We start from the raw sequence: 26,758 nt of genomic DNA on the forward strand, positions 1-26,758 counted from the left end.
TTTATTACTTTATTACTTTATTACTTTATTACTTTATTACTTTATTACTTTATTACTTTATTACTTTATTACTTTATTACTTTATATATCGTTAATAAAACTTTAATTAATTATAAAGTTATCTTACTTATTAAGATTAATAGCTACCTTTAAAATCCACGCCGATATCGCTCCTTTAAATAACTATCATAGTTCACTATCATCGATTTATCGCTCGGCGGCCGAAAACCTCGAACCATGCGACTATAACCTCCGAAACTCCCTCTTCAGGAATCCTTCATCGCCTCTCGCTGTCTACACCTGAGCAACGAGGCCGATTTCTCGTGTACATTCGCAATGGCCGACTCGAGCAGTACTGGACCGGAGCGTGTGTCCATCCTCGGGAAGCCAAATATAATGATTGATGATGGATTATGGCTCAACTATGTGGCAAGGGACCTTCTCGACAACGTAACCTCATCCACATTCGTTGTGATAACCGATACGAATTTATTCGATTCCTATGTGCCACCATTCGTGCAAAGCTTCAAGCACGAGCCTGGATCGGAAGCCGCACGATTGCTCACCTACGCCATTCCACCTGGTGAGGCGTCCAAGACTCGAGAAACGAAAGCGGAAATCGAAGATTGGTTGCTCTCAGAGCAATGCACGCGAGACACTGTCATTATCGCGCTTGGTGGTGGTGTTATTGGTGACATGATTGGATACGTTGCCGCGACTTTCATGCGAGGAGTAAGATTCATCCAAGTACCGACGACTTTACTGGCTATGGTGGATTCATCTATTGGTGGCAAGACCGCCATTGACACGCCGATGGGGAAAAATCTCGTTGGTGCTTTCTGGCAGCCTGAACGCATTTACATCGACCTTGCTTTCCTGCAGACTCTCCCTGCTAGAGAGTTCATCAATGGCATGGCTGAGGTGATCAAGACTGCAGCTATCTGGGACCAAGATGAGTTCGCGATCTTGGAGATAAACGCCCCAAATATCCTGGCTTGTGTTCGCACAGAAGGTGTTGGTCGACTCAACCCAATCAAAGATGTGTTGCGACGCATCATCAGCGGCTCTGCCCGGGTCAAAGCCGAAGTTGTTTCTAGCGACGAGCGGGAGGGCGGCTTACGCAATCTTCTCAATTTCGGACACTCTATCGGACATGCTATAGAGGCCATACTAACCCCTCAGCTCCTGCATGGAGAAGCTGTGGCTATTGGTATGGTAAAGGAGGCTGAGTTGGCTCGGTTTCTCGGAGTACTTCGACCAGGCGCCGTCTCGCGCCTCGCCAAGTGCATTGCCAGTTTTGACCTTCCAACATCTCTAGAAGACAAACGAGTCATCAAGCTGACGGCCGGGAAAAAATGCCCTGTGGATGTGCTGCTGAAGAAGATGGCAGTCGACAAGAAAAACGAGGGCAAACTCAAGAAAATCGTCTTGCTTTCGGCAATTGGAACGACACACGAGCAGAAAGCCAGCGTCGTGGAGGATCGATGCATCAGATTAGTGTTGTCATCATCTGTCGTCGTACAACCCGGTGTTCCCCGTGACCTCGATGTCACTGTGACGCCGCCTGGCTCCAAGAGCATATCCAATCGCGCTTTGGTGCTCGCAGCGCTGGGGCGAGGTCAATGTCGCATTAAGAATCTCCTGCATTCTGATGACACCCAATACATGCTTTCGGCAGTCGGTGAACTCGGGGGAGCTTCCTACTCCTGGCAGGACGCTGGGGAGGTGCTCGTGGTGGATGGCAAAGGGGGCAAATTGCAGGCCAGTAACAAAGAAATTTACATCGGCAACGCTGGCACTGCATCCCGCTTCCTCACCACTGTGGTGGCCCTATGCTCACCAACTGAAACCGCCACGACTACTGTGCTTACAGGAAATGCGCGTATGAAGCTTCGACCCATCGGGTCTTTGGTCGAGGCCCTCAGGGGGAATGGAGTGGACATTGCCTACCTTGAGAAAGAGTCGAGTCTGCCACTACGTGTTGGTGCATCAGGCGGGTTTGAGGGCGGCGACATAGAACTTGCCGCTACCATTTCGTCCCAATATGTGTCTTCCATTTTGATGGCAGCGCCTTACGCCAAGAAGCCTGTCACATTACGGCTGGTAGGAGGCAAACCCATATCACAGTTGTACATCGACATGACGATTGCCATGATGGCTTCATTTGGCATTACGGTCAACAGGTCGAGTGAAAGCCCCCATACCTACCACATTCCGAAGGGCACCTATACCAACCCGGCCGAGTACATTATTGAAAGCGACGCCAGTTCAGCAACCTATCCCCTCGCCATTGCTGCCATCACCGGTACTACATGCACGGTACCTAATATTGGGTCGAAATCACTGCAGGGAGATGCACGCTTTGCAACGGATGTTCTCCGCCCTATGGGCTGCGCTGTCGAACAGACCGATTACTCAACGACCGTCACAGGGCCTGCTCCGGGTCAATTACAGGCACTCCCACAGATCGATATGGAGCCTATGACGGATGCCTTTCTCACAGCCTCCGTTCTCGCCGCAGTTGCCTCTGGCACCACTCAGATCACAGGCATCGCGAATCAGCGCGTCAAGGAATGCGACCGCATTGCAGCGATGAAAGATCAACTTGCAAAGTTTGCGGTACAATGCAATGAACTTAAAGATGGAATCCAAATCGTCGGCCGACCAATCCCAGATCTGCAGAAGCCATCTAGCCAAGTATACTGCTATGATGATCATCGAGTTGCCATGAGCTTCAGCGTACTATCAGTAGCAGTACCCGAGGTCACTACAGTCAGTGAGCGCGAGTGCGTTGGCAAAACGTGGCCAGGGTGGTGGGACGTGCTGTCTCAATCGTTTGGGGTTCGCCTCGACGGCTCCGACCCCGATGAAAGTTCTCATCAGCCACTGAGCTCTAACAAGGCGAAAGATCGGTCCATATTCATAGTCGGCATGAGGGGCGCGGGCAAGACAACTGCGGGGCGCCAAATGGCTCGCATGCTGCAACGCACCTTTGTGGATTTAGATCAAGAGCTGGAAAGGCGCTCGAGAGCCACGATTCCAGAAATCATCAACGGGCCTCGTGGGTGGCAAGGTTTCCGTCAGGACGAGCTCGCATTGCTTCGCGACGTTATGGAGAATCAGCCGGAAGGCCATGTGTTCTCCTGCGGGGGCGGCATCGTTGAAATAAGCGAAGCAAGAGAGTTGCTCAAAGCATACGGTGCTAAAGGAGGCCTTGTCATCCTGGTTCATCGCAATACCGATCAAGTTGTGGATTACCTCATGCAAGACAAGACGCGGCCAGCCTACACCACGGAGATCCGACAAGTTTACGAGCGTCGCAGACCTTGGTACAACGAGTGCAGCAATTACCTTTACTATAGCCCGCATGCGCATAGCACGGCGTCGCAGCGAGACATCCCACCTGACTTCAAACAATTTTTGGAGCTCATTGAAGGCAGAAGCGCCCATTGGGAGGCGATACGCAACAAACCAAACAGCTTCTTTGTGTCTTTGACGTCACCCAACCTTTCCGACTCCCTTCACACACTGCCTCGCGTGGCTGTTGGGTCGGACGCTGTGGAATTGCGTGTCGATCTGTTGGATGACCAGACCCCTGATGGTATAGTTCAAGCAGTATCTGTGGTTCGGAAAGCTACAGGCAAACCAATCATATTTACTGTTCGTTCTGTTTCGCAAGGCGGTAACTTTCCTGACAGGGCACATACCGCGCAGCTTGAGCTTTACCTCCTGGCGTTGCGCTTAGGCGTCGAGTACCTAGATGTCGAGATCACACTGCCGCAGAGCGTGCTTGACGTTGTGACTCAATCGCGCGGTTTCACAAAGCTCATCGCGTCCCACCACGACCCCAAAGGAGTCTTGTCTTGGAGGAATGCGTCGTGGGTCACGTTCTACAACCAGGCGCTGCAGTTTGGAGACATTATCAAGCTTGTTGGTAGCGCTGGAACCATTGAAGACAACTACGATCTAGCCAGGTTCAAGGCTAAGATGATGACCGCGCAGAGAACACCGATCATCGCTCTTAACATGGGCAACATGGGCAAACTGAGCCGCGTTCTCAATGGTTTCCTCACACCAGTGTCACACCCCGAGCAACCAACCAAAGCGGCTCCGGGACAACTTTCAGTCACGGAGATCAACCAAGGATTGGCTTTGCTAGGTTTGGTGGAGTCTAGGGATTTCTACTTATTCGGCAAGCCGATTGCGGCTTCTCGTTCGCCAGCCTTGCACAATACTCTGTTTGAGAGAGCTGGACTTCCTCATAGCTATAAACGCCTTGAGACGGATGATGTGGCAGACTTGGACACGATCCTCCGCAGCCCCACGTTTGGAGGTGCATCTGTCACGATTCCTCTCAAGCGAGACGTGATGGGTAGAGTTGATCAGTTGACCGAGGCCGCGCGTACTATTGGAGCTGTTAACACCGTTATCCCCATTGGAAGCGGCGAGCCCATGAACAGTGGTCAACGGCAGCTTCTAGGCGATAACACCGACTGGCAAGGCATGGTGTTTGTTTTACGCACCAACGGAGTCATCCCCCGCGACAATGCTGGCGCGGCTATGGTCATCGGAGCTGGGGGTACGACAAGAGCAGCCATCTACGCACTCAACTCGATGGGCTTCAAGCCCATTCACGTGGTGGCACGAGACCCCAACAAAGCCAGAGCACTGATTGGCGACTTCTCACCCGAGTACGGATTGCACATCCTATGCGAGCCCTCTGAAGCACAGAGGATGAGCAGAGGCCCTACAGTCATCATCAGCACTATTCCCGCGGACAAGGAGATTGACAGCGGTATGCGAGACATACTTGGAGTTGGTCTCAACTTCGCCACTGTCATTGGCGGCGCGCCCAGAGTCTTACTCGAGATGGCTTACAAACCGAGCGTCACTCCGGCAATGGAAATGGCTGAAAAAGCTGGGAGTTGGACGACAATTGCTGGTCTCGAGGTTTTGTCCGCTCAGGGGTGGTATCAGGTGAGTTAGGCCGATTTCTGCGGATGCCGATGAAATACTTACCATGCGATTAGTTCCAGTCTTGGACCGGGGTTTGTCCTCTCTACGCTGATGCCCGCAACGCTGTCCTGGGCCTGGACCCAACGTCTTAGTTGCGCATAATGTCTTATTTGAGCATAAGTTTTTAACATCGCAACCCAATGGAGTCGACTGGATCTATGTTCAAAAAAGTGTCATCATGACCTTCCAGAAGACAGCGTACTTCGGGTGGGGCGGGTCCCTTGCTTCTGAACCATGTGTGAGGGTAAGCGGCGTCACCTACCTCCGTACAGAAACTCGCACGGTCAAAGTAGTGCTGACTGGGTGTTGCGTGAGAGCCTGAGCAGAGAACTGTGGGTTTTCAACGCTCAAGTGATCACGGCCATCCATTCCACGCTGGTCTGATTCGAGACAAATAAATGTTTGGATTCTGGCACTGCCTACTGCGGACGGACCAACCCATGGAACAACAAACTGGTTGAGATGATTATAAACTAACGCGTTAATATATCCCATTGGCCAGCCAGAGCTTCAATCGCGGACTGCAAAACAATAGCCGACATTGAATTAATGAATTTCTATTCCCACTGCGAGGCATTCGTTTTGCCTGGACGAGCCCACCATCACCCGCACCATGTTTCCGGGCGCTGCTTTGCTGATAGGCAACCGGCTGCACGGGCGGAAGATCGCTGTAGTGGCATTAGTCTTGCTACGAAATTCGCAGGATATCAAATGCAATGAGCTCACAGCCAATGTCCTACGTATTAGAAACCCGAATCAGCAGGAACTCAGCGCTCGATGTTCGTTACTCATTGCTCGTTTATACCTCTCTACAATTCTATAGTTTCAACATATCCACATACTTCATCTATCCCCTTTCCGCCTAACGCCTCGCTAATTCTATTATCGACGTAATGAGGCTCGAATGGAGGCGGGAAAAAAGAAAGCCAAATCCAAGTAGGGCCGCCAATCCGGTACATCACCAAAAATGAAAACCCTGTAAGACCAGTGGGCATTTGCTGATGCTAGGCTGGCCCAAGACCACTTTGATGACGAGAGGTGACGACCATCTGTGTGGGTGTCGAACTGACAAATTCGGGGTTGCAATCGAGGGTGGACGCAGGGAGTGACGTCAGAACCAAGAAGACACGGATGTCATGACGTCATGCGAAGGACCCTGCAGGACCCTGAACGCTCTGCCAGCCCTGGTTGGGCAGAGAGCTGGGGAACCATCGTTCCACTTGCGTCATGTCATGCAACGCCGTCGCTTTCCACAGCTCGTGGCAGGTGGGATTGCATGACGCGCCTTGTGCTGATGGGAGCCACCCGCGGGTCGGTGCACACCAGAATACGTCGCTCAGTTTTCGTGTGTGTGAGAACGTGACCCATTCAGGCAACACCTCGTCGCCGGCTTTTGCCCGGTAGCTCCATATCAGGATGACACACACGGTAGTGCCGTGTGAGAGCATCCGCACGGCTGAATGTTTTTTCCTCTGTACATAGATCGCACCGAACCTTCTGCTTCCGCGCATTGTGTATCGTGTCCTCGTGACGGGTGAGGTCGTATGGTCGTGAAAACACAGTGCTGCATGACTTGCCGGTACTCGGGTTGATGCGGTCGCAGCGGTGCGGGCCAGCCTGGCTGTTCACAAGCGACGTGGTCATCCCAATGTCAGGTTGAGTGGGTATGAGTCCATGGGTCTGTCGATGGCCTTCCCGTTTATGTTTCTGAAGTAGAACGGGGGTTTCAAATCGTAGATTGCAGCCATGGTAAGTACAGGTATATGTACCACCCTCGGCGCCTGCCCTAGTTGGTCGACGTATGTTCGAGCTGGGATTTGTAGTTGACACAGAATCGGGACTCGATCCGGAAGAGCTCAATCTTGGGGGGGAGACGACTGCTCCTGACTGCAGTCGTGGTACAAATGGGTATTGTTGTGGCACCTGTAAGCTGTGCGCAACTTCAGAGTTGGGCACATACCCAAACTGCTCGAGACCCATTCCGTTCGCTCCAGGCATGAAACTTTGTTGTGTTGCTTGCAAAGACATTGACTTAGGCAATTGCTCCATATCAAGAGCCATGGAACTCTGGGAAAACAGAGGAAAGTCCGCATCGCCTTCAGGGTCGTTGAACTCGAGCATTGCATCTTTGGGCGAAATCGTTTTTGGCGTTTCCGGTTCTGTATCCGCTAAAGATTGTGACCGGAAGACGGGCGCATCTTGCCTCATGCTGGAAATGTCTCTCGCACGGTCGCCTCCGTTTTGAGGCTTGACCCGTGGCGCTGCGAAGTCATGGCCTGGAGTTTTCGCAAAGGGGGAACTGGGTCTGAACGGCGACGATGTCCTATGGTCGGCTGCTGTGACCGATGCGGGTGAATGTGCCATGCCAAGATGCTGACTGTTGGCAGCGTTGAGCCGCTGATTGAATATATCGCTTGGTGGTGATATCGTTGTAAGCCCTTGTGGCTGCGAAGGGGGCGTTGAAGTTATAGCAAAGTTAGGGCTGTATAATTCATCGCCGTAGACGTCCGTCATAGTGCGGTCGAGCTTTGGCACGTTACCGTAGCCATCTGAAGCTAGTGTAAGCCAGCTGTGGACAACGTCGTACCTGTGAGCGGGGAAATTCTCACCTTTACGTCGTCTGTCGCCGACATCTTCACTGCCAGCAGTTGCGGTTGCTTGAGAGTCACCTGTGACAGAACTAGCGACGGACGGCGGGTGCGATCGACTAGACATAGCCATGTCAGGCGCCGGCAGCAAGCCGCGATCTGTACGTGATTGATTGCTACACGGGCCAGGTATCGTAGCTGGGTATGCCATATCTGGAATGGCCTGCTCCAAACACTGGTATCCAGTATATGTGCTCGCAGCGGACTTGGGTACTTGGAATAGCTGGCTGTTCTGAGAGCTCACGTCTTGCGTGTGTATGTCGGTCAGATCGTCCCCGGTGGAATCGGTTATGGCAATTTGAGGATTTGAGGTGGACTGGTTGTATGGCGAGGCTGGGCCAGCTGAGCCCATCGAAGACAGTGACGACTCTCGCTGATGTGGCATACGGCCCATCTTTTCGGGGTTGTGCTGGGCAAGGTTGCCCCAGGTGTCATTAGACATTGACGGGTTTGGAAGAGAACCAGGTGTTAGAGAGCTTATAGGATCGATGGCGGCGAAAGAAGAAGCTGTTGGGCCAAAGTCGAAGGTCTGGGCGGCAGAGACACGATCGGATTGCTGATGCTGGTGATGCAGGGGACGATGTACGGTTTGAGGGTGTGAAACGGAAAGCATGATGCCCCGATGTTCGAATAGTTTGAAGATCAACAGAGTATTACTTGGGCAACGTAAATACGACGGGTGGCAATAGATGTGGGAGGAACTGCAGACTATAAAGCGTAGAGCGTACGGAAGCTTCAGACTCCGGCTAATAAGTACCAGGTAAAGTTGCTCCTAGCCGGGGCCAGCGGAGACCCGCCGAACTAACCTACCTTACGCAACTGCCTGGGAAAGGGCACCTGCCTTACGTAGGTGTCACCAAGGAAGGTGGGCTACCCACCAAGACAGAAGGAGTCAACGACCGGGATGAGAATACATCAGTGCCAAGCCCTGCTGAGCGCCAGTCGGCGGAGTTACGTCTGGAAGATGACAGCATCCAGGGTCCCGTCCCGCTTTTTTCAAGGGTTTTCGCGCTCCGTCAGGGTTGGATGCCGTCCTTGTCCAATCGTCCTCCTTGTCCGATGACACACATGGTCCATACACTCTCCACCCACCATCGGGCCCGGACGACTCGATCTGTGCTATGTCAGAGGCTTGCTTTTTCGGGCTATGATCGCCTGGATCCTAGCTTTTTTTCAACGGAGAGCACTCGGTACAGATAAACCCCTACACGTACCCTGATTCCTACCGTCATCCATCTTTCCATCCGACTGGTTTAGCTTGTGTGGGCGAAGCAGACCGACACCTTTCCAAAAAGCGAACTGGTTTAGCGAAGGCATTATACCCAGCACATTGGTGCAGTCTCATCGGCTGCTAGGCGATCGCTGCAGCGCATTTGAGTGACGCGGGATATGAGGCAGGCCAGCTTATACTCCCGCCTCTGCTTCAATTGCGCGGGAGTGATGTAGCATGCGCATTGAAATCAGGGTCTTGCTGTGACACACTGTGATGATTTCGCGTGGTATTGCAGCTATAACAGAGTCGCAGTGACGTACCGCATTGCCGATCCCCAAGTTCCGAGAAGCTCGAGACAATCGTCCCGCAATACGCACACCTTAGGAAACGGCTGCAGAAGCCCAAATACGCATTTGGTCAGCATAACTGTCTGATCACTACATAATTGTACAAGCCATCTCCTCGACAGTCAGAAGCCTGCACGTCCGTGCGTTACAGGAGGGTCTGACCAAATAGCCTACTCGTAAGGAGGAGGTACCTCTCTTGCCACTAGGACTTGCCGTAGAGCTAAGTACCGGTTAAGATCGGAGCTACATCTTCTGTAGGCACAACGATGCAGGGAAACGACGTTCCTCCTCCACATTGTACGGCATTCTGTGGCGCCGGGAGCCTGGAACTGGGGAATTCACTTACGTTTGTCCATGGGGTAATCAGCCTTTCCACCGCAGGTGTACTCGCTCGGTTCCATATAAGATACTGACGTACTAATTATCGGCCTAGCACTAAGGGCTGCTAAGCCTCCGGTCTCTTCTCCACTCCCGAGATTCCTGTGATTCCCGCGTCTCGTATCATTGATATTTGAATAGCGACTTGAACGTATAGCACGAGCCACCTGAACATCGTATAAATAAGAGTATTCTAACTAAGCTGCCGTCACCTTAGCCACACCTAGTCGTATTTCCGGTTGGCTCGTGGCGTGCCGTGCTATCCCCAACACTTGATGAACATCTTACACTTATGCACATGTCGATATCCGGTCGTGCACAATACTAGTAGTATTATATGGTTATCGTTGGTACTATAGTACGTAATTGCGGACAGCGGTAACTAAAAAGTGTCTACAGAAAGGTTGGATACCAATTGGCTCAGCTTCCCACGCTCCTAACAGCCCGAGTTGGCTACGTATATGCCATGGTCCCAAAGCCCTGCCTACTTGATTGGGACGCGCAGACGCATCTAAGTGCTCGTTGAAATCGGGAACGCAGGTGAGTCACTGTGATCGGGCACTTTTAAACGCGGTCGACAAAACGCCGGGCATTCATTCCACCGAGCTTGCCTTTGATATCAAATCGACATAACTACCGCGCCCAAGACGGCGCATGTAGTTATTCTCTCGCTTGATCATGAAATGCCGATGTTGTCAAGCTAAAGGTCCATCATCATAGTGGCATATTGCACAGGTTTGCTATCGATACCGCGATAATTTGAACTAGATGGTCATTGTATTCAGGCATCGCGGGCAATGTGATACAGTGAGAGGTAATGTAGATAACACAAACACTTGCCAGGCCGTGGTTCCCTACTATTTAACGCGTACTTCAGCATGATACGGCTCCATGGGTACTGTGTCACATAACACGTTGGTGAGTATTCATTCATCGAAGGCTTGAGAGCCATGTTGATTGATCCCAAACGAGCCGCCCGTTTCCCTTATGATACATCAAAACACCAAATTGATAGCAAAGACTAGTTTCCCAATAGTCATGATAACACCGTACGATGGCTCATCTTCCCATGGCCAAAGACACGCAAAAACCCAGGCGCGTTGCAGTATATGCCCACAGGGCGCGGCGCGTGGCACGCCCACATAGAGTTCATAACAGGCATTTCAACAAAGACAGAACGTAGATAGACGTTTAACCACCAAAACCGTACAGAGTGCGGCCCTGTCGCTTCAGGGCGTACACAACGTCAAGCGAAGTGACGGTCTTGCGCTTCGCATGCTCTGTGTATGTGACAGCATCACGGATGACGCCCTCGAGGAATGTCTTCAACACACCACGGGTCTCTTCGTAGATCACTGGGAAATGTCAGCGTCGATCGCGTGCGCTTCGTGTTGATTCTGGCGCTTACTGGCAGAGATACGCTTCACACCGCCACGACGCGCGAGACGGCGAATGGCAGGCTTGGTGATACCCTGGATGTTGTCCTTCAAAATCTTCCTGTGGCGCTTGGCACCGCCCTTGCCGAGGCCCTTGCCGCCCTTGCCGCCTGTCGAGTATTAGCTTCCTGGTCTTCTTGGTAGCCGATTGTCGGGCGCTATGTGCGCGTCCTGGTAGGCAACGAAGTATTGGGGTTGCAAGGTACTTACGTCCAGTCATGATGATAGTGAGAAGGTTTTGTGGGGGAGGTAGAAATGTGTGTTGTTCTGACAGGACGTCTGATTGGGCTGTGATGGATGGTAGCAGCTGGTGAATGCAGAACGAGATCGGGGAGTGTGGGAGCTTAAGTACAGGTGGGCCAAATCAACAGATCAGAACGCCAAACGGCGAAATGCCCCACACCAACAGCCCGCAACGCCGCGACGCGTCTGAGCGAGTCCCAGCCGGGAAATACCTTGTGCCAGCAGGTAATTCCTGGCCAATCGAAATTCAACATTCGTACGATTGCCACGCACTACTAGCAACGCGGACGGAGCACTCACTGGATGCTAATTGAACTGTAGAAATGTGCTTGCGTTTGTACACTACTGCTATGACGAACTATCAGTTATACTAATAGCTGTTCAGGCATGACCTTTGGATAGAGAAGCTTCAAATCTGTCTGCATCCCAACTGAGGGCGAGTGATGTTTGCAGTACGTGGCAAGTAGTGTCTCCGGGGTCTCGATGTAGGAATTTGCGACGTGTGGCCGTTTAAGTAGCTATCTTGAAGCTCGTCTTCGTTTCTGACCACTTGCCTACCCTATGCTAGCTCTCTACAATATGCCTAGAGCCCTCGCCATTGTGTAAAGCACCGAACTATTGATAATATGCACCTTGAAGTAATTGGCTTATTACATTGTGGTCTTGCTACGTACTGCAGGGTTTTTTTCGCGCATTCGTATCTTCGGTTGTGTGTGCAGGTGCTGTTTCGAATAACCTTAGGTACTTTGTACCACAGGACTGTCACCTAGTTGGGCAAACGTTAAGTTGATTTCACCACGCTAGTGCTAGTGACAGATGTATTATCGGAGACGACAGGGTGAAGAAATGCTTCCCGAATACTTAGCTCACAGGCTCACAGTACGTATATCAGGTGCATGGAGAGTCAAGCAGTCTGCTGAGGACCGTAGAGTGATATTCAAGTACAGTGGGTTACTAACACCATGTCTTCCCCGATGTCGTTTACTGAGATGTCGCTTTTTTGACCAATGATAATTCGACATTGTTGTAAATGCTTGACCTTTTCCTAAAGCGGAGTCTGAAAACTGAAGGTCAGAAATTGGTGCAAAACCCAGTCATTTTTTGGCGCGTTGCAACGAAAACCCGACCCACTTTAAAACGCGCCGCCCAAATCAGCCAACACAGATCAGCCGCCCCAAATCACGCTCACGCGTTCCGGGTATTAAAGCGCCCCCCCGCCTCGCCCCTCTCGGCCTTTTCCCTCCTGCATCATCATCACACCCACTTCCACACATTCACACCTCAGCCATCAACAGCTTCATCACAACTTCAATCATCACAATCATCAACCATGGCCCGCACCAAGCAGACCGCCCGTAAGTCCACTGGTGGCAAGGCTCCCCGCAAGCAGCTCGCCTCCAAGGCCGCCCGCAAGAGCGCGCCATCAACCGGTGGTGTCAAGAAGCCTCACCGCTATAAGCCCGGTACCGTCGCTCTCCGTGAGATCCGTCGCTACCAGAAGTCGACTGAGCTTCTCATCCGCAAGCTCCCTTTCCAGCGCTTGGTGAGTAGCATGCCATCCGAGAGGACTGTTATCCGACTGACACACACAGGTTCGTGAAATTGCACAGGACTTCAAGAGCGACCTTCGCTTCCAGTCTTCAGCCATTGGTGCTCTCCAGGAGTCAGTCGAGTCCTACCTCGTCTCCCTCTTCGAGGACACCAACCTGTGCGCCATCCATGCCAAGCGCGTCACCATCCAATCTAAGGACATCCAGCTCGCCCGCCGCCTTCGCGGAGAGCGCAACTAAGCTGGCGCTTTCTACATGATGGTGATTTGGCGGCGTCTCAACGATACCTTTTGCGGTTCACGACATTTGCTTTGATACGATGGATTCACGGTTTTGGGGGGCAATCAGGCGTTACGATGAGAACTTTTCAGGTGTACAATACATTGCGGCAGGGGCCCCTGTAGCAATGGAACAGAGGCATGCAGACCTCACGATGAACATTTCACATAACATGATCCTTGATTGCGACAAATAATGATGTGCCTGCAGAGCTCTTGGCAGCACTGCCGTGGTTACCCGAAAGGATTGCATGTTGCAACTACGGACGGCCGCGCAGCTAAGGCGCCCATGGAAGCACCGCGATTCAGGACGCGTCGACTACACGTTGAGTCTCGTGGCTCTCTAAATACAAGCCAAATCCCGAGGAATCTCTGCCGCTACTTGCAATTCCACAATACTCAAAGTAGCGATATCCACTTCCCGGCCGCAGGCTTGTCCAGCTCGAGAAAGGCGGCAAGCCGGCCTAGATGATCAACACCCCAGAATGACTCCTGCTGCCCATCGCTCCTTGTGCAAACCAGCCAGGGCACCCCAAATGCTCCATTATGAAATGCCTCTTCGGTGTTTGCTGTCAATATGGCTTTACCCCCATCTGCATTGGCGCTGGCGGCTCTGCGCAGTATCTCATCCGCCAGGCCTTGCGACTCGAGCGCCTTTGACAAGATGCGCCTCAGCTCGGCTGGTTCCTCTGTCCGGGCGTGGTGCACGAAGAATTCCTCCCACAAGGCGTCAAGGGCGGAAGTGAGACTGCTTTGGTTCGTGCTTCCCAGCGTAGCAAGTGCTCGCATGATGGGCAGAGTGCGAGGTGGGAAGTTGGGTGGCCTTTGCTGTTGCATTGGGACGTCGAATGCTGATGCCCAAATTTGACGCTCCCTGTCAATCCATTTGTCCTTGTCTATGCATTTCGTTCAGTCGCTTTGCCAACATAATGGGATGAATTTGCCACGTACTTTTGATCATGAGGGGAGCTGTATTGCTGCACATCTTAAAGAGGCCACCGAGGAGGATGGGCACATAGGTGATAGTACACTCGGCGAAGACAGGGTCGTGCTCAATTAGGTCAGCTCCACGTCTGTGGCCGAGTAAGATATATCGAATTAGGCCTTACACGGAGTACATAGTAAGCAATGTAAGCAAAGGGGCTCACAGTGTCGAAATAGAAGACAATTTTAGGAGCAGCCATCTTCGTTTGATGGAAATTGTGCCTACTGGGCAAGGTGTCTCGCTGTCACCTTGGTCTGTATCGGGGGCAATGGTTGAATACTACCCAGGAAGGGGAAGGCCAGCCGAGAACAGGATCAAGCATGAAGCCAACGATCAATTAATAACGAAAACCAATTCTAATTTCTAGGTACCTGATGATCTATCGACGATTCGACGACATGCGGGGAAAGGCAATTGAGGCTACCCGATGCCGAGGTTCACGGGGTTCCGACAAGCAAAGCCCGAGTTCAGCCAGTCACAACTGATATGAATAATTCCGTTAATGATGTAGGACGATTATCCCCCCTGACAAATCACGGCGGACTGTGTCAAGCAGAAATGGAAACAATCTGTGTGTCGGTACTGCGCTTCATCCAAATCGAAATAGAATACAACATTTACATAATTCACCGGACGCCGTGAGAATCATCAATGTGCTGTGGCAGACGCGTCAAGACATCGAAGCCACCCGTGCCGACCTTGCCCAACCTGCCCATAACAAGGCGACTGCTCGGCGTTGCCAAATCGTCCCAATCGCCATCAAGCACCGCGTCCTTCAGGAATGCCAGTGTGGTTTCGAAGCTCATCTTCGTGAAAGGGCTGACATTGCCCTTTAGACCCATGCGGTTGAAAGCAGTGAAGTCGCCGGCTCGGGTCATGTAATCGGCGATGAGGTTCAAGTGCCTATTGTCCACCTTGATTCCGTGGCCGCCAAAGACACCAGCGAGCTCAGCAACGATGCTGCCGCGAGCTGCCTCCACTCCATACACCTCGAGCACGTCGCCAATCTCGTTGGTTGAGATACGGTTGGGGTCGATGTAGTCGCTGTACTTCTGCATAGCTCGAAGATTTGTGCCTTCGGTATGGATGACAAGAGACTTGTCCTTCTCCTCGACAAGCGTGCAAGAGCCCACGCCCGGGATCTGTTGAACAACCGTCTTCTTGATTGCAGCCTGGACAAGGCTGAGCATGAGAAGCTTGGGCGTGGAGCCGGGATACTCGAGATGAATGTCGCACCAGGCGCCGTCTTTCTCGTCACTGCTGAAAGCATGCACCTCGTCATATGCTTTCAGCACACGATCGGACCGCGCGTTTCCACCCTCTTCGGCAAGATTGTCCGAGTCAGCATCTTCGTCGCTTTCATCGTCTTGTACATCCCGAACGCGGTGATGAGACTTCTGTGGAGCCTTGCTGGTGCCTTCGCCATCATCATCGATCCCGCCTGTAGCATCCTCCCTATCCATAGCGTGCACTAGTGCGTCATCTTCATCGTCGTTGGGCCCGTAGGAAACGTCCTCGCCTCGGTTGGCTCGCTGTTTGGCGTTGGTGGCGTCGCCATCTCCATCGTCATCATCCTCGTCATCCTCTCCTCGATCTACTTGGGTCACTTGAGCAACTGTCTCGACCGTGCCTGAGCTTTGACCGATCATTGCCGCCGCATCCAGGACATCGTTTTTGCGCCTGCGCAACTCCTTCTTGACAAGTGTCAACAGATGCCGCAGGAACCTTTTCTCGATGGCTCCCATGACGTCGTCAACCTCGATGGCATACGTCTTGGTATATTCCGCGGCCGGGAAGAACTTGAGTTTGATGCTGTACATTTTCGCAGTCGCATGGCCACGCCCACGGCCCACTTTCTCTTGCACCGAAACTTTGTCAAGGACATAAGTCAGGGGCAAAATGCTGATGGATTTGGCGAAAATGTCTGCATCGTCCTTGCTGAGCTCGCTGATAGGGTAAAGTGACATGGCTGGTCGGGAGATGGATTTGCTTGCCGTCATTAGGATTTCTCGAAGACGGGGGATACCCAATGTGACGTTCTTGGCCGAGTGACCGGCCAAATGGAAAGTGTTGAGTGTCATCTGCGTGGAAGGTTCACCGACGGACTGCCCAGCGACGATACCAACAGCCTCTCCGGGTTCGACAAGCGATTGGAGATATTTCATAGCGAAGAGCATCTCGGCGTTTTTCTTGTTGAGACCTGCCTTCTTCTTTGACTTTTCGCTCTTGTCCAAAATGAGGCCATCTTTGTTGTCCTTCACATATTTTGTCATGGCCTCGTAGTATGACTCCGAGGTTGCAAAAGCATTAGTAGCAGGGCTGAAGGCAGCAGTGACCGGGTCACGAGCATTGCGCGCACCCGCATGCTTGATAGCCTTCTTCATGTACTTGACGATGTCTTCTTTCTGACCCCCAAGGCGCTCGCCGACTTGTGGAGTGTACCTCAGTTGGGCAGCTTCCGATGTGACGTTGTTGAGAATGAAGCCGAAGTCCTTGATATAGTTTTGCTTCGATGTGTCGAGTCCATCTTCACCGTAGAGGAACTGTACAATTGAACCATCGGCATCACGAACAGTCGTGTCATATCCGACGGTCAACCCTTCCATGCCCTTAATGATACACCTCTGCAGATAGCCGGAGCGCGACGTCTTCACAGCCGTGTCAATCAGACCTTCTCGACCAGCCATGTGATGGAAATAGTATTCCTGAGGACGCAAACCAGTAAGGAAGCGATTGACAATATAGCCGCCGGCGCGAGCATGAGTCTCAAAGGGTCTAAAACAGGGCAGTGTTTTGCCGCTGACCATCATTGGCACTCGCCGACCTTCCAAGACCTGCTGTCCGAGGTTGCAGGAGATGAGTGAAGCGTTGACTCGGCTGCCCTTGGCACCAGAAGTTGTCATAGCCTGCATTTGATTTCGGGGGAAAGGCTTTTCTAGACCATCAGGGAGGCAGGCCTTTTGAACATTTGCTGTGATGTCCTGCCCGCTTGCGTTCATGAGGAGATCCAGTCCCTCTTGTTTGTCATCGTCACGGACAACCTCCTCTAGGCGCTCAAGAAGGAGGGGGTCCTTGCTCGATTGACAATCTGGCACTGAGACGTACTCCGAGGCCACCTTGAGCCCGACGTGATCAGCAGCTACGAGTTCCCTTTTCCTTGCTGCCTCTCCTTTCTCTGTCAATTGAAGGTCGTCCATTCCGCAAGAGAAAGCCCGTACACTCAGGTACCTTGTGAGCAGGCGCCCCAGACTACTGAGAAGCTTGCCGGCGACCGCAGGACCATACACTTCATGAATCGAGTGAATGAAGCCACCTGCGCTGGGGCCAATGTGGGATTTGTCCAAAATCCCGTGGATGAGGACGCCGTCTTGGAACAACACCCTGGCTTCCTCTGAATCCTTGGATCCCCACTGTTCACCTCGAATTTGGCTGTCACCGGCCATCGTTAAGCCACCACAATTCAACGGCTGGATATTCTTCAGGATGGTGGTGATGATCTGCTTGCCGGTCCAACGGAGGACAGGTTTCATGATAGCCGGTGGGATGAGTTGAATTCGTTCACCCAGAATATGACCGCTCTCAGGCCGCAGCGCGCTGTATACCAGGGAGTGGTAGTCACCCTTTGTGAACAGAGTGTCGCGGTTACACAGTGCCACGGAGACGGAAATATGATCCTGAATGAGACCTCGCAGCGGCTTGCCAGCGGTCGCAGAGAGATATTGGTGATCTGTATCTGCAATCTGGAGGGCCTCAGCTCGGGCGACTTCATTCTGCGGGAAATGCATATTCATCTCGTCGCCATCAAAGTCGGCATTATACGTGTTGCAATTGGCGTAGTGCATGCGAATCGTCTTCTCCCCAGGCAAAACGCGCACCCTGTGACCCATGATGGATGGCTTGTGGAGCGTTGGCTGGCGGTTCATCAGGACGACATCGCCGTTGGTCAGATGGCGGTAGACCTTCTTGTTCCTCAACTTGGCGGCAGTATTGCTTGACGGAGCCAACAGCTGATTGGCAAGGGAGATACGGTCGTCGACTGATTTATTGCGCAGGCTGACAATCTGACCATTCTCATTCTCGATCGCGAAAGCACCCGGCCACTTGTCGACTCCATTGATGACAGCCTGTTGCATATCCCTGAAGTTATGGCTGGTGACTGGCTCGGGGTACGTCAGCTTTTTGGCGAAGACAGGCGGAACGCCAATCTCATTGGTTTCGAGATTGGGGTCTGGTGAAATAACACTGCGGGCTGCGTAGTTGACACGCTTTCCCATCATGTTCTTGCGGAAGAGGCCTTCTTTCTTCTCCAAAAGCTGCTTGATGCCGTCTTCGTTGCGAGCTGCAGCTGCGCCTTGGACCGGGTTCCTGTCTTTGTCGATCAGAGAGTTGACTGAATCCTGAAGCTCAGCACAAGCCGAGTGCAGCTGAGTGATGTCGCCGCGGCCCTCGCTCAAAGTGTTATGGACCAAGGCGATTCTGCTACAGCCCCTCAAGATGTTCTTGTACAGGTTGTTCTGCTGCGCTTCGGCGATGGATGAATCGCCTGTTCGCGCTTCAGGACGGAACTTGTTTGGCGGCACGAGAATGTGTGTTAAGAAGAATATGTCTGGTGACGCTGACGGCGAGCTTCTTGAGGCTGGCCTGGCATTGTATACTAGCCACAACAAGTCCTGCTCCTTCTCAAAGAGCTCCGTCAACCGGGCCCTCACCTCCATGGGGGTGATGTATCGCTGCGTTTCGTTGGCCATCACTTGTTCGATGTCTGCCATGGCGACGTCGTGCTCTGTCTCGGCGAGATCTTCTTCCATTTCAGCAACAGGAGATTCGATATCAGCAACTCCTTCGTCAGAGTTTCGGCGCTCGTTGGGTTTCCGTTTCACTTCGTGCTGTGTTTGGTGAACCCGAGCCATTGCATCGTGTCGCCTCATGCCCCTCTGCGCCATCTTGCCTCTTTCCTTATCCGAGAGCGACTTCTCAAAGATTTTGACAAACTTGTCTTTTCTGTATGTTGGGCTGATTCCTCCACAGCTTGCGCAAGCCCGCTTCTTGGTGATCTCTGCTAGGAATTCCTTGATCACTTCGCGCCGCAGCTCGATGGCGCCCTCATGTTTTCCACGCTTCGCTTCGCCCCTCTTTGTCTTGATGCCGCGCAGACAGGCTTCTACATACTTGTCGCGCGCTCGTGTCACATTGCTGATTGAGGCCTTTCCCTCCTCCTCAGCCTCACTTGCAGATTCATCGACGTCGAGGCCGAGCTCCTTGCCCTTGAAGCCCAGATCATTCTCGCCAATTGACCCGACGAGGTGGGCCTCGTTGATCAGACCATGTTGTAGAAGTCGCAGTTTGCAGATATACGCATGTAGATCTTTGGGAGGCAGCCGGAAGCCTCTGCAGTAGACGCAAGCTGCGCGAAGGAGCCGGTATGCTTGATCCAGGAACACGGGGTGGTAAACGGGCACCGGTAGTTGAATATGGCCTGCGTGTCCTGGACAATTGATCTGGTTGAGGTTACACGTCGCGCATCTAAGGGATTGAGAGTCAGCGGCTGGAACAATTTTCGAGTTCAAGAGGGTCTGTACGGCGAATCACCCCACGAGCCAAGGGCAGGGTCGTAAAGACCTCCAGGCACCGGATTTAATAGATTGTCGAAGGTACTGTCGTTTTCGATGCGCTTTACTGATATTGCCTGGACCTCCTTGGAAGACAAGAACGTGAACTCGACGCTGTCCACGTCGGACGAGATTGGCTGTGAAATGTTCATGATGACGTTGCCGATCGAGCTGGCGTCGGCTGAAGTTGGCTGCCAGAAGCAGCAGGTAAAGCTTCAATAAGCTTCAAGACCGCGCGCACATCACAACGATGCAGAGGGAAACAAGAACGGCACCGACAGCGTGTTTTGCGTTCAACAGTAGTGGGGCTTGCAATCGCCAAATTCCAAGACCGTAGCCTCGCAGGCAAGACGAAATTTTTGGCGGTGGAGGAAGGCAGAACTTTTTGTTACCTTGACAGCCACGGTTCCTGGTGAAAGTGGTGCATGCGTACTTGGCCAATGAGGTACGCAGAAAATGATGCTCACAATTGGTCGGTTCCACTTGCCGCTCGCCGGCTCTGCATCTCGAGCTCTGACATCTCCCGCTCGCGACATTGTCTTGCCATCGAGGCTCATCATTCGCGTCATCTTCTTGCAAAGTCGCGGAGTTTCCGTCCTCGACTGAGCGAATCCGTTTTTCCCGTACTCACAGGTCCACCTGGGTCTCGTGCAAGTGTCGTTGACATCTTCGCAGTGCAAAGGCGCACGTGTCCGTGCCGAGCGCCTCAAGCATCATGGAGCGCTCACAGCAAGATCGCCTTGGACCAAGACACGATGGCACGTCACGTATACAAAAATCAGAGTCGGCAGCAGAGCGCCTTGCCGCTCTCAAGGCTCGAGTGTCCGCGGCTATCGACACTAGTAAGGCAAAAGGAGGCCTCAATGTAGGTCTGCACCCTGCTTTGGAGGACCTGGGGTCGTGGAAACCTGCAACAAAGGGCAAAGACGCCGCCAAACCATCCTCGCTACACAAAAACGACGCATACCGGACACTGAACGACCCGAGAGCCCAGAGCCCCGGCATTCTGGGCGCTGACGGCAAGAACCCCTACCTTGACACGAAGGCATCCTCTCAACACAATGTGGGCAAGCCACGCGAATCTCGGCAGCTCATCTTCAATCAAAAAGGAAAATATATCCAACAAGGTGCTGCTCTAAGACGACAAGCGGCCCTCGAGGCGATGAAAAAGCGCATCGCGGAACAGACGCGAAAAGCTGGCATTGACGATGATCTCGATGTGGAAAAGAATTTTGTCGTGGACGCACCGCCCGATATTGAGTGGTGGGACGAGGGTTTGGTCAACGGGTCAAATTACGACGACATTGAGAACTCTTACAACCTGAAGATCAACAGCCCCGACTCGATTATCACAGAGTACATCCAACATCCCGTACAATTGCAGCCAGCGCAAGACAAGCAGGCGCCGCGTGAGGCAACTCTGTATCTTACGTCAAAGGAGCAAGCCAAGATTCGTCGGCAACGCAGAATGGCTGAGCTCAAGGAAAAGCAAACCAAGATTGGACTGGGCCTAGTGCCTGCGCCACCAGACAAGGTGAAAAAGGGCAATTTGATGCGTGTGCTCGGCGATGTGGCTGTGAAAGACCCTACAGCAGTAGAGGCGCGAGTGAATCGTGAAATCGCCGAAAGACACCAGCAGCATGTCGATATGAACGAGGAGCGGAAGCTCTCGAAAGAGCAACGCCACGAGAAGCTCAAGTCGAAACAAGAGAAGGATGCCGGCAAGGGTATCCATGTTCTTGTCTTCAAGATCAACAGCTTGGCGAATGGACAGCATCGCTACAAAATTGGTGTTAACGCGGAGCAACTCAATTTGACTGGCACGTGCATCATGCACCCAAAGTTCAACCTGGTTGTCGTGGAAGGCGGAGAGCACAGTGCGAACAAGTTCAAAAAGCTCATGCTCAATCGCATTGATTGGACGGAAAACTCCCCTTCTCGTGAAAAGGATGGCAATCGGGGCGTCGTCAGAGACTGGCTACTTGCCGAGAACGAGAGAGGTGAACTAAAAGACATGTCGCTGAACGAGTGCAAATTGGTCTTCGATGGCGAGGAGAAGGATCGCGGCTTCAGCAAATGGGGTAGCCGCGTGTGCGAAAATGATGCCGAGGCGAGGGATGTGCTGTCGAGGGCGAAGATGGAGAACTTCTGGTCGCTCGCCAAAGCGTTCACTTGAGTTGCTGTCATCATTTGAGTACATAAGGCTACTACTCTCGGCAAGATCGTCTGCCTACTCCATCTGATGTTGGGCAACGCGCTCGCATCCGAACGTATTCGCCTGATGTTCCACCCAAGACATCTACCTGCCTTATCGATGGGGCCATGCGAATAGGAATCAGCGACCCAAGTTATACAATCACGACCCGTCACCCAATACGAGAGGATTGTCTTTCACTGCATGTCAATCAGAGTTGAATTATCTGACGCCATGCGAATTGTGTCAATCTCATCCAACCCCATGAGACGTGCATGAACTCAGCACTGCGTGAGCTTGCACAGAGGATTTTGATACATGTCTTGCCACGTGTATCGCGGATGCACTATGCATTTGCTGTTGTTTGGCTCGATGTGGACAAAGCGAGGACAACGGATTACGGAACAGACCACAGAATTGGCCCGCTCGCTCTCATCGTGCAGGGCGAGCACTAAACAGGATTGTGTTTGCTTTACTTGTTAGTTTTATCTACTCTGAAATGTGGTATGACGGCCGGACTAAAAATTTCACATAGCAGAATCTGCGGGTTCGTAGGTTGTGGGCACTGACTAGCTTACATACAAACGACGACGCGACGCAAGTTCGTAACGATCTTGTGATAGATGGCAATAAGAACTGTCAAGGTGAATATGCGTACGAACAACCTCCTCAATATCTATTAATGTCATTATGTCAATTCCTAAGGCCCCTGCCAAGCTAGCCTTCCAAGCCGGGCCCCATGACCTGTTCAGCCTGCAGGCTGCCGGCCATCCTGCGAGTACGATAATAGTAATTATTCAACTGATAAGGTACGCCCGTATTGCGAGTCGCAAAGGCTTGTGTGGGCCGACCGGCTGTGATAATACTAGGCGACTAGAGCACGATAATTGTCATTCTCTTGCTACTTGTGTCTGGCTGCTTTCACCACTTTTCATCTCCACGACCTGGGTTCAAAAATGAATCCCACATGCCTGGCAGCCCATGCTCTAATTGCAATTGCATGGGCATCTTGGGTGGGATTGAACGACACGTCCAAACGTACTTGGCCCCCAACCTGATGTTGCAGACAATTTAGTCAGCAGCTCGGTGGCACAAGAAATATGAAATGAGTCCCCAGAAGCAGCGATTCACCTCCTGTGCCTCTATAGCTTTGACGGCGTCTGCGGGACTTTTGGTGCGGACAACCTTAACTGCTTCGACTCCACAAGCCCAGCCCTTCTGTTAAGGACTGGACCGCTCAACGAAAATGACAATCGGAATGGTACTTACCTTTGGCGGCTGCTGAAAGCTGCGGCGACACTTGACATGTAAATTGGGTGAACGTAGTATGTGGAGCAGCGCTGTGAATACAATTACAATACCAGGCTAGTCGTTGCCTTTCATGAGGCCATGCATGGCATATGTCCCAAACCAAGAACGCCTCGTACACAAAAAACGTCCCACTGGCCTGATAACTCATATCTTGGAATACCCAAACATTATTGTGCGCGCTGCGCCACGGGGAGGACTAGCTGCCTCGCCTCCAACCAGCACCAGAACGACCTGGTGTCGTCTCTGCATCTAGAACAATGCCTGTGAGCCATCCTTGATGCTGGTAAGTAGCATCGTTCCGACCGAGGGCGGGGGAGGGAGTTAATGGATGTGGTGACACTCCTGAGTTGCGCTCTGCAAGATTGTCTCCTGACTGAGTCGGTTTCGCGGCATAACCTTCTGATGTTGTTTCGATCATGCTGACCTCAAATCTCTTCGAGCAACCATCCTCCATATGCCTGGGAATAATCTTCAGCCGACATCACAAGAAAAAGGGGTAAACAGGTCGAATACAAACCTGCGAAGCGTGTCCTTTCTGGCAAAGGGGCGGGCGCAGTAGTCACATATGTGGTTCCGCTCCTTGCTATGGACACTCTGGTGATGTCTTTGCAGGTCCGTCTTGCGCAAAAATCTCTTTGTGCAATGTGGGACTTCGCACGGAAAGGGATGTTCCCTACGACTGTCGTGCGTTCCCTTGTGCGATTTGAAGTTGTAGCTTCGGCTGAAGAACTTGCCACAACCCTTGACTTGGCATTGAAAGTTGGCTTCTTCTTGGGTGGTAAGTTTTCTTGTTGGACGCCGCTTAGCTTTCTTCACACGATCCCAGTTCTGGACACTGCTGTCAATCAACGACGCCGATGGCCCTGTATCCACATCCCGGGCGAGCTGCGCTGGATTTGGACGATGGTCAGTGTCCAGCAAGTTCACCTTATTTGCAGACGCCTCCATAGATAGAAGCATGTGGGATGGGTGACCGTAGGGAATCCGATCCCCGGTTTGGCTTTTCAGCGGGAAGTGCCCAGGATGCGGATACAGCGTTGGTCCGCGTACAGGCCGATAGGGCATGGAGCCTTCCATGCGGGATATCGACGGTAACGAGCTGCTCATAAGGCTGAAGGAACCTCCCGAGGACGTAAATGATGTTGTCCCTCTTGACGTAGCTTCAGGGCTAGGGTTGGGTGGAGTACGGACTAGACTAGGGGAGTGAGTCGCATTTTTCGCAAGGCCGCTGCCTCTAGAATACAGTCCTGTTGGAAGGCAAGGTGATTCGTACACGCCGAGCTGCTTGCCATAGACTGACATCGCCATGGCTGGCATTGCGGACGTCGTAGACATGGTAGGTGAGGGCATTGTGGACATGTCTGGCGTTGTCCAAGAGACACTGGCGGGAACTGAATCCAGCGAAGCAAACGGGCTTCCCATGCTGACAGCTTGTGTCAGTTTAGGGTCGATCAGAGGCTGATAGGATTGAGAAGACAAGTCACAGACGCCGCCGAAGTCGTTGAGCGTCGCATAGTCGTTGCCCCGTATGTCGGGCGAACAACCAGCTGCCACCATGATAGACGGCGGCGAATCAGTGGCTCTGCGATGTGACGAGTTGGGCGAGTTGGTCAAGGACGGAGCCGTTAGGACCAAGGCGATGTTTGAAGCTGGCCGTGAGCGAGGCTGGCGAAGATGTCTGTGCTGGGAAACCACACGTACCTTCATATCAAACCACCCGAGACCAGGTCTGAATCGCCGGAACCAACCCTGCCCAACTCAAAAGCGAAATGCTCTTTGCGGATCACGACGGCGTGTAGAAGCCTTCCACTGTCGTCTGAATGCCAACCCTGCTTGTCGTAGAGGCTCTGGGAGCGTGACCGACTGGACTTGAACGGGTGCTGCCAAGTCAATATACGGGGAATTTTGGATAGTGGGTGTGATTAGAAGAGGCAAAGGGGACGGAAAAGGGGACGGAGAAGAAATATGTGCCGAGGTTTGGCCCGTTTGTTGACCAACTACTAGTAGCTAAGTAGTAACAAGTACTCGACAAGATCATCCTTTGGGATGTTTTGGCGAAAGAGCGGGCGTGGGAAGGGGGAATGGACAACAGTGACCGTCTGACGGGCACAATCGCTGCAGAATCTCGCAAGGCAGATGATCTACGACATGGCGGGCCACGGTACCTTCGCACTTTCCAGCAGCCCGCAGAGATGAGGTAGTCTAGTAAGTAATAGGTGAGTAGGTAGAGTGGCATTGGGGGCCAGAGGATGCGCCTGCTGGCTTTCCCACAGGCAGACGAGCAGATCATCAGATGCGCGGGGGGTTCTCAGTATCGTGCCTGGACCCCTCGTCTCCAAATGGACAGGCATTGTAATTTTCGCGCATGTCGGTGACCCGGTTCATTGTACGGATTTGGGCGAGAGCTGTTGTGGCCGTCGATGAGGAGAAAGTATCCGCGCGCAAAGCAGGCTGTGTGTGTGCGTAGTAAGCAGGTAGAGTCGTCGAGGAACTGACTGGACTGGAGTTTGGCCAGGGGGTGGTGTACCGTGTGCGTGCACCACAGCCACTCCCAAAGCGGCATGAGTTTTCCGTAGGGCAGAGCGATAGCCAGGACTCCGAAGGAGGCCGGGACAGGGTGTTAGCACTAGCGCATTTGGCGGAAGATTCGTAATTATCGAGTTGTAACGTCAGTAGGTATTCCATGCTGGGCAGGCCTGGGCCCACCTAGGTACTTGGTCCTGTCGAAGCTGTTTTGTCGCTACGCAAAACAAGGTGTGCACCTCCAGTCAATCCCAACATTGCGGTGCCGCTCGGGACAGACTTGGAGACGCCTGCAGGCTGCGGGCAATTTCCCAAGTTGCTATCTTTGGTCACTTACTAACAAGCGAAGTGACATGCTGTGTTGCTAAATGCTAATAAGGTCGCGTGTGCAACAGGTGCGCAAATTGCTGGAGGACGACCATACGTATTTGCCTTTTGGGTGAGTAGTGATCAGGGCTCACGCACAATGATCAATGTGTGCGCCAGGCTTCATTAGCATCTGGCCGGCCGTCCCTGACGCAGGCTGGCAGGCGCTATGCTTGCAGGGTGATTATGATCTGGCTTCGTTGTTTTCGCACGTCCCCTGTTGACGTAGGTAGTATTAGCGGATGCCCTGCAATCTTGTTGAGTCGCGAGGTACCATATAAGGCAAAACGCGTGGAGGCGCGGTAGTAAGTATTCACCGCCTCCAGCTGGCTCGTTGGTTGGTTGTGGTCAAGTGGTCACACGGACGGATACCAGTCGGCCTGCCATGGAGAGTCCAGTCACTACCGCCAAGAATGGCGGGACCATTGCGCTGACGTACAACGTGGTAAATACTCGGGCGCACTGAGCTCGTCGCGGCACCATGCAATGCAGTGCGCGCTTGCCCGACTGTGAGGATAGCCGTCGCGGCAGGGCCATCGGAGTCGAATGGAGGAGATCAATGCTCAGCAAGACCTAGGACTGGGTGACATTTGATACTAGTACATTACCTGTAGTATGGTAAGTACTCTCGGCTTGGAGAAGACAGTCCCCACTGACTGGC

At 52.6% G+C, this 26,758-nt stretch overlaps 6 protein-coding genes across 6 annotated transcripts; 3 read left to right on the plus strand and 3 right to left on the minus strand.

Moving 5' to 3' along the window:
* Positions 1-813: 813 nt before the first annotated feature.
* Positions 814-5,108, plus strand: J7T54_003398 (Pentafunctional AROM polypeptide-like protein; the record flags this gene model as incomplete). The annotated part of the gene is made up of 2 exons (XM_051505662.1): positions 814-4,977; positions 5,031-5,108. The coding sequence occupies 2 exons, from the start codon at positions 814-816 to the stop codon at positions 5,106-5,108; spliced, it is 4,242 nt and encodes a 1,413-aa protein (XP_051362835.1).
* A 5,685-nt stretch (positions 5,109-10,793) lies between these two features.
* J7T54_003399 (uncharacterized protein) lies at positions 10,794-11,258 on the minus strand (the record flags this gene model as incomplete). Its single annotated transcript, XM_051505663.1, has 3 exons — positions 10,794-10,957; positions 11,011-11,148; positions 11,249-11,258. 3 exons carry the CDS (start codon positions 11,256-11,258, stop codon positions 10,794-10,796), a joined length of 312 nt encoding a protein of 103 aa, XP_051362836.1.
* Positions 11,259-12,611: 1,353 nt separating this feature from the next.
* On the plus strand, positions 12,612-13,071 carry J7T54_003400 (histone H3; the record flags this gene model as incomplete). Its single annotated transcript, XM_051505664.1, has 2 exons — positions 12,612-12,824; positions 12,874-13,071. 2 exons carry the CDS (start codon positions 12,612-12,614, stop codon positions 13,069-13,071), a joined length of 411 nt encoding a protein of 136 aa, XP_051362837.1.
* Positions 13,072-13,508: 437 nt separating this feature from the next.
* Positions 13,509-13,898, minus strand: J7T54_003401 (Glutathione S-transferase kappa-like protein; the record flags this gene model as incomplete). Its single annotated transcript, XM_051505665.1, has 1 exon — positions 13,509-13,898. The coding sequence occupies one exon, from the start codon at positions 13,896-13,898 to the stop codon at positions 13,509-13,511; it is 390 nt and encodes a 129-aa protein (XP_051362838.1).
* Positions 13,899-14,720: 822 nt separating this feature from the next.
* Positions 14,721-19,855, minus strand: J7T54_003402 (DNA-directed RNA polymerase I subunit-like protein; the record flags this gene model as incomplete). The annotated part of the gene is made up of 2 exons (XM_051505666.1): positions 14,721-19,617; positions 19,812-19,855. The coding sequence occupies 2 exons, from the start codon at positions 19,853-19,855 to the stop codon at positions 14,721-14,723; spliced, it is 4,941 nt and encodes a 1,646-aa protein (XP_051362839.1).
* A 563-nt stretch (positions 19,856-20,418) lies between these two features.
* Positions 20,419-21,879, plus strand: J7T54_003403 (U4/U5/U6 small nuclear ribonucleoprotein-like protein; the record flags this gene model as incomplete). The annotated part of the gene is made up of 1 exon (XM_051505667.1): positions 20,419-21,879. One exon carries the CDS (start codon positions 20,419-20,421, stop codon positions 21,877-21,879), a length of 1,461 nt encoding a protein of 486 aa, XP_051362840.1.
* Positions 21,880-26,758: the final 4,879 nt, after the last annotated feature.

This window comes from Emericellopsis cladophorae (assembly GCF_022114955.1).
Source record: "Emericellopsis cladophorae strain MUM 19.33 chromosome Unknown NODE_16_length_390664_cov_118_533041, whole genome shotgun sequence".
In the NCBI taxonomy this organism is placed as follows: Eukaryota; Fungi; Ascomycota; class Sordariomycetes; order Hypocreales; family Bionectriaceae; genus Emericellopsis; species Emericellopsis cladophorae.